Raw genomic sequence first — 7,403 nt, 5'->3', positions numbered from 1 at the left:
TTCGTCCGAACCCGCCGTGGCTGTGACTTTGCGCCACGGGTTGGGGACACGAGAACGCCCGCGCATAGCTGGCACGGAAGCGCGCCTTCCCGGCCGGCTGCACGCGAGTGACCCCATAAGGAATAGGGGAGGAAAGTTGCCCAAAGGATTTCCAGTGAATCCAAAATTTCCGCTGACACTAGGGCACACTGGTGCCGTCTCCTCACCAGCACTCTAGGTTATCCACAATTGGCTTCCGCCTCACGCTCTCCCCTTTTGTGCGCAGAGCAGGGGTGCGAACGCGAGGAGCAAGTCAAGCAAGGTGCTGCTGGGCAGAAGACACCATTGTTCGCTTTCCTGGAAAACTAGTGCTTACGGCCCCGGTTCAGGGGCCACGGCACCGCCACTGCGATCCCACGCTCACCACTGATGTATCTACAGGTGCTGCTGCTGATTTTCCTGGGCCGGCCATGGACGATGCACAAGACGGAATGCCTCAACGATACAAGCTCCCAGCTCGGCGCGTGTACGTCAACCGACTGCGGCCTATCAACATGTTTTTTGCCTGCGTCACCTATTCTGGATGTTCCGCCACTTCTGGACGCAGTGGTCGATTCTGTCTGGCAACGTGGGACTATGACTGCTGATCGGGCGGTACAAAAGTGCGCGCCTTTCGACGCCCCTCTGGGCCACGGCACCGCCACTGCGATCCCACGCTCACCACTGATGTATCTACAGGTGCTGCTGCTGATTTTCCTGGGCCGGCCATGGACGATGCACAAGACGGAATGCCTCAACGATACAAGCTCCCAGCTCGGCGCGTGTACGTCAACCGACTGCGGCCTATCAACATGTTTTTTGCCTGCGTCACCTATTCTGGATGCTCCGCCACTTCTGGACGCAGTGGTCGATTCTGTCTGGCAACGTGGGACTATGACTGCTGATCGGGCGGTACAAAAGTACGCGCCTTTCGACGCCCCTCTGGGCCACGGCACCGCCACTGCGATCCCACGCTCACCACTGATGTATCTACAGGTTGGTTACTATGACGCTTATTCTTACCGTGACGATGACGTCTGTCTTTTAGCGGTGTCGTGGCCACCTCATGTTTTGAAAAGTTACCGCGCTGGTGTATCCTATTTATGGTGTCTGCTAGTTTTGGGAGGCGATGTCGAGCTAAACCCGGGACCCATGACTAAGGCTCAAGAGGAAAAGCTGGACCTTGTGGCTGGTTCCATCTTACGCCTTGAAGCTAGCAATGCAGTCCTTCAAGACTCTGTCAACAAAGTGCTTCAGATTCACGCAGACTTAAGAATTGACTTAGAAAAACTAACAAAGCGAGTTCACGATCTAGAGCAGAAATTTGCAACCGCACCATCTCCTGAGCTCGTGGTGAACAGTGACAAGGGTCTCGCAATTGTACAGGAAAAAATTGACGACCTTGAAAATCGCTCTCGGCGATCCAATGTTCTATTTTACGGCATAGATGATCCAGAGAAGTCGGAAACTTGGGAGGAGTCTGAACGTCTCGTAAATGACTTTTGTAAAGAAAAACTTGGGCTTACTGTTGAATCTGTTTCTAGAGCACATCGCGTGGGCCGCTTTTCTTCCGAGAAAAAGCGGCCTATCATAGCCAAAATTTTTAATGAAAGGGAAGTTGACACTGTCATGAGCCGCGGCTATAAGTTAAAAAACACTAATTTAAGCATCTCGCGCGATTACTCCGAAGCCGTTCGCGAAAAGCGACGGAAGCTTCTCCAGTTTTCAAAATCTATTAAGAAAGATGGGGATAAAGTGCGACTCGTTTTCAACAAGCTCTTCGTTAATGATGATCTTTACATGTGGAACACCAACGAAAGTCGAGCCATTCTTGTATCAGGGCGCGAGGATGGCGAATGACGTCCTCCCTCCGTTTCCGTTAATCTGGGTTCATCGACCACCTCACCTGCCAAATTACATTGTGGTAATGATAACAAATGGCTGTTTTTGTACACCAACATTAGAGGTGTTGTAGCTAACGGTATTGCACTATCATCTTTCATCGATTCATGTCAAGCTTCTTTAGTGGTACTAACTGAGACGTGGCTGAACGACACTATTCATGATGTCAACATCTTTAGCAGTGCATGCAATTTCAAATTTTTTCGCTGCGATAGACAATTGCGAAGGGGGGGCGGTGTTCTCATCGCGATAAAGGAAGATTTCATTACCACACCTATCGTTATCGATTCTTTCCTTGAATGTGTTTGGGTTTCTTTGAATGGTGGTGCATTTCGTGTCATCATCGGCGTTTTCTACCGTCCTCCCGATATGTCTGGTGCGTTTTCAGATGAATATCATCGGGTGCTCAGTGAAATGTATGCGCGTTTTCCCAATTCCGCTTTTATTATATTTGGAGATTTTAATTTTCCAAGAATTAATTGGTCAACACTTTCCGTAGTGGACACAGATGCAGAAGCACATTCTTTTCTCAGCACTTGCCTTGATTTTTCATTAACACAACTCATTAACCAACCAACACGATCAACTAAAGCCTCTTCCAATGTACTTGACTTAGTTCTCACAAACAAACCTGATATATTTTCAGGCATAACCCATGAGGAACGCATCTCTGACCACGATGTTATCACTGGGCACATTAAATTTCGCGCTAGTAAAAAGATAACTACTAAAAAGAAAATAAGATGTTACGGCAAAGCAAATTTTGATGCAATTAATGCAGAATTATTAATGTTTTCTGATAAATATTTGCATGATTTCTACTCTCGCTCTATAGAGCAGAACTGGATCCTTTTTAAAACTGCCCTCAATGATCTCATCGATCAGTTCATTCCTATGTTAACCATTACCTGTGATAGCAGTTCTCCTTGGTTTACCAACCGTCTTCGGCGGCTGAACAACAAAAAGAAAAAACTATACAGACAGGCAAAACTGAATGGTCTTGTGAGTTCACATGACAAATACAGAGCATGTGAAAATGATTATAAGGCACTATTAAAATCTACTCGGCGCAACTTTTTTTCTCATGACTTGTCGTCCATGCTGAAAAATAATATTCGCCGTTTTTGGCGTGTGGTAAACCCAGCAATTCGACCTGACATCACACTTAGAGATTCTGTTGGTGTTCCCATCCCTGATTCAGAGTGCGCTCAACTTCTTAACGATGCGTTTGTAACTGTGTTCACAGATGAAGACATTACTTCCTTGCCTACATTAAGCGCACTAGTGGAACTAACTATGGACGAGATAGTCATCAGTGAGCCTGGTATTTTATCTCTACTAAACAATCTCAAAACATCTTCTAGCGCTGATCATATGGGCTTCAATTATAAAATTTTAAGGAATACATCACATAGCATTTGTTCCATGTTAACCGCATTATTTTCCCAGTCGCTATCAACTGGCACCATTCCTAACGACTGGCGCATAGCTAAGATAATACCCATTTTCAAATCAGGTGATCGTACTTCTCCGCTTAACTATCGTCCCATCTCCTTAACAAGTACAGTTTGTAAATTACTCGAGCATATTATACATACTCAGGTCATCAACTACCTTGAAGATAATAACATTATCTTCGATCATCAGCACGGTTTTCGCAAGGGCTACTCATGCGACACCCAACTTGCCGGTTTTATTAACGATATTCATGCACTGATTGACGCTGGTTTTCAAGTTGACGCAATATTTTTAGATTTTTCTAAAGCATTTGATCGCGTTCCACACCAAAGGTTGTTGCTTAAACTTTCCCAACTGAACATTCACCCTAATATTATTGCATGGATAGCAGATTTTCTCTCATCTAGAATTCAGTTCACATCAGTTAACAACTCTAACTCATGTTACGCTAATGTTACGTCTGGAGTTCCTCAAGGCAGTGTACTGGGACCTTTACTTTTCCTCATCTATATTAATGACTTACCCAATTGCGTGACGTCCAGAATCAGACTATTTGCTGAAGATTGTGTGCTTTATCGACGTATAACCTGTAACACTGACAGCCAGCCACTGCAGTCTGATCTTGAAGCGATAAGCACATGGTGTTCTAATTGGTTAATGCCTTTAAATCTTTCCAAAACTAAGCTCATGTCTTTCACCAACAAGCCACGTATTCCTACCGCCTACTTTCTTAATAACAATAGTGTAGAATTCACCACAAGTTACAAGTATGTTGGCATTAACCTTCAATCCGACTTATCATGGAATCATCATATTAATCTCACTCTTCCTCCGCTAACCGTACTTTCGGACTTCTCAAACATAATTTAAAAGAGGCCGCGACACATGTAAAAAAACTAGCGTACACCACATTAATCCGTCCGAAACTCGAATACGCGTCTGCCATTTGGGATCCTCATCAGAATTATATCATCAGTAACATCGAAGCCCTGCAAAACCGTGCTGCGCGATTCATCTTTTCTGATTATTCATGTTACACCAGCGTCACCTCATTGAAGACTAAAGCCGAGTTAGATAACTTAGCACTGCGCCGAAAAATTTCCCGTCTATCACTCTTCCACAAGCTTTATCACCATCCTTCCCTTCATGATGAATTCTTTCAGCCACCGCCAGTTATCTTTCCACGTCGCGATCATCCTTACAAAGTTAAACGCATTAACTGCCAGTCATTCCATTATGCCTATTCTTTTTTACCACGCACAATAACCGAATGGAACGCTTTGCCATCAGAAATTGCCACAGAATCTGATCTAAATAAATTCCAACATCTTATGCACTCATGTTTCAACAACTAAAAAGGTATTTTTTGAGCGCTGTTTTCTTCTGCCTTGTCTTCTTTTTATTTTATAATTTTTGTTTTGTACTTCAGCGCACCTTTTCCAGTGTCGTCTTTTTCTTTTTCTAGCGGTGCTGTTATTTATGCTCAAATTTTGCTGTTATGTGCATTGTTGCGACCCTTTCTGCGAATGCCTATTTATGATTAATATTTTGTGATTTCTATTTTATTTTAGTGCAATATTTTTAACCTTATAACAATGCTTTGTACTTACTCCCCCCCCCCATGTAATACCCTCAAATGAGGGCCTTTGGGGGTATTTTGAATAAATAAATAAATAAATAAATTAAGGGCCCCCTCCTTCCCGTCTCTGCTTCAGGGAAAAAGAGTACAATGGTGAACCAGTGACCTATCTCCCTCCCCACCCTTTCTTGGGCAGAGCAGGAAGTGAAAACGAACTCTCGGGGTGAAGGTTTTTGGTTCGGAAATCAAATTTTCATGTCATGTGCTGTGTGGAAACAAGTAAAGCAAGCAAAATAAAAAAAGTTGCACCAGCAGTTAACCGCACAATACCGCCAGGAGTTGGGGCTGACAATGGGTCGTCGCTCGAGGGGGGGGAGGAGGGAGGGCATGGGCGAAGGGAGCCATGACAACTAGTCGAAAGGGAAAGGGCAGCAGCCTTAGCCAATGGGGTGCGTCATTGCGTTGCGGCCCTCATGGCGGAAAGTATATAAAGCGTGCGTCTGGGTCCCACCGCCGCAGGTTTTGCGTGTTCGTGCCATTTCGTGCAGCAGTCGTGGAGATTGGGCGACAGTGTTCCGAGACCGTTAACCCCGATATTCGAAGATTACCCTGTTTCTGAGGACGACTGCAAGAAACGCGCAAGACATGCATAGGGTCAAGCATCCGCGATATCTGCGTGCAAGCTGCATTTCAGACTCTCGGCCGTCACGTGTTGCGATTCTAGCTAACGCAGGCGTGCTGTCGGACAGGCCTCCAACTGTACCTGAGGAGTCCAGCTGCTCTGTCAATGAACGTGGTGCCTGCATTCCGGCCGAGATCGACGACATCTGTGACCTGTTGAAGGAAAAGGTAGCCAGCATAGAAAAGAACTTCAAAGAACAGGTGGACTTGCTCATCGGAATCCTGCACGCCGCTAAGATAGGCTTAGAAACGCCACGCGAATGAAGATCCACGAGGTGATTCAACTGCGGTCTATGGGATGGAAGCTCGACGACGTCGGCCAGAAGTTTGGAGGCCCGGAGAGCAACGAGTCAAGGAACGTAGCTGCCCTCCTGATGTCCAGACCTCGACAGCGGAGAGCCATCGCGCCGGCAGTTCCACCACAGCATGCGCCGCCGCAGCCTCGAGAGCCATCGAGAACCGAGTCTGTTAATGACTTGAGTTGCAGAATTCCTAAGGACGAAATGGCTATCTGCGACCTCGGTGGAGGAGCCCCAAGTTTCCAGACCTGCCGTCGGGATGATTCTGACATTTCAGAATATGTCAGCACTGTTACTGTTGGCGAAGATGCTATCCGCATTGCCGCACCAATTGCTGCTCTTGCTGAGAGTGCAGCTCATGCAGTAGTGGAGTTGTTTTCCAAGCTCTTCTGAAATTCTGACGGCCAAGTGGCATCGACCGCCCCATGCCTTTGGAAACAACGCTGCCCTGTAAGCAGGACCCGCGCTTCAAGGCCCGACACCACGAAGAGCTTGTCGGTGCAACATGTGTGACATCAAGGCTAAGAACTGCCTCTCAGGCTGAAGCATCAAAATTCTGTACATTCTCATACTAATAAATGTTTCGCTGTGTGAATACGACGCTTTGTTGTTTTTCTGCTATTAGTGCAAACCTCTCATCTTTTGCTTTCCAGTGAGTCTGTGCGGGCTAAATAGATTAGTGGGCAACGCTACATTTGGGACTTTGAGGAGAACCGCAGTGGAGGGCTTTATAATTTCTTTAATATGTTCTGAAATCACAGTACAGCGAATATTTTAGCATTTTGCCTTCACAGTACGGCTAAACACTGGTTAGAAAGTGGTTGCTGTGTCTGGTATTGAACCTGTAAGCTCGTTCTCAGCAGCCAAACACTGCAGACACATAGCCACCATGGCAGGTGAATAAGAAAAGGTTTACTAATCCTTTATTGCTAGCTGGAGCGCAGCAAGGACAACTGCGAAGGCAATCCAACTCATTAGCTAGCATTTGAACCCTGGCTAGCAAAGCTTACGGCTATGGCTATCGGGTGGTACGTAACTGCACTGCCTCATAATCAGCCAGTTGTGGTGGCTGCGCTTCGATGGAAGCGAAATGCAAAAATGCCCATGTGCTCGTAAAAAGGGTGAAATTCTAGCACACGTGCGCTGGTATGGTGGAGCCAGCTGCGACCGCATCGCCAGCGCCCCCGCACGGCATTCCCCGCGTTAACTGGATGGCCAGTGCGCTTCCGTCAACCCGTGCGCATAGCAGACGCGCAGTGAGATCGTTGCGAGAATGGCACCTCGCCGGGAGACCTGATTTTATGCGGATTTGTACAATGTTCGAAATTACGGACCTTTCACCGCTGAAAACGTGCAGGCGGGAAATGGAGCATACATTGCATAAAGATGTTCTTCTACAAAAAGGTCGTCCAAAAAGATCTTGATGAGATAATCGATATTGCCCTCGTTACAAAAGGCCTGGCAGC

The 7,403-nt window shown here is 46.5% G+C and overlaps 1 protein-coding gene across 1 annotated transcript; it reads left to right on the top strand.

Moving 5' to 3' along the window:
* Positions 1-393: 393 nt before the first annotated feature.
* On the top strand, positions 394-1,878 carry LOC149359326 (uncharacterized). The gene has a single exon (XM_089569023.1). It carries the CDS (start codon positions 409-411, stop codon positions 1,876-1,878), a length of 1,470 nt encoding a protein of 489 aa, XP_089425149.1. The 5' UTR covers positions 394-408.
* The last annotated feature ends 5,525 nt before the right edge of the window (positions 1,879-7,403 follow it).

The sequence above is a fragment of the Amblyomma mixtum genome, chromosome 2 (genome assembly GCF_055824585.1).
Source record: "Amblyomma mixtum isolate Tamu chromosome 2, ASM5582458v1, whole genome shotgun sequence".
In the NCBI taxonomy this organism is placed as follows: Eukaryota; Metazoa; Arthropoda; class Arachnida; order Ixodida; family Ixodidae; genus Amblyomma; species Amblyomma mixtum.
The sequence above is the reverse complement of the archived record's forward strand: the minus strand, read 5'-3'. Positions and strand labels throughout refer to the sequence as shown.

Bases quoted from the DNA above. Each gene is read 5' to 3' on its own strand.
- LOC149359326 (XM_089569023.1), top strand. From the start codon at position 409: ATGTATCTACAGGTGCTGCTGCTGATTTTCCTGGGCCGGCCATGGACG.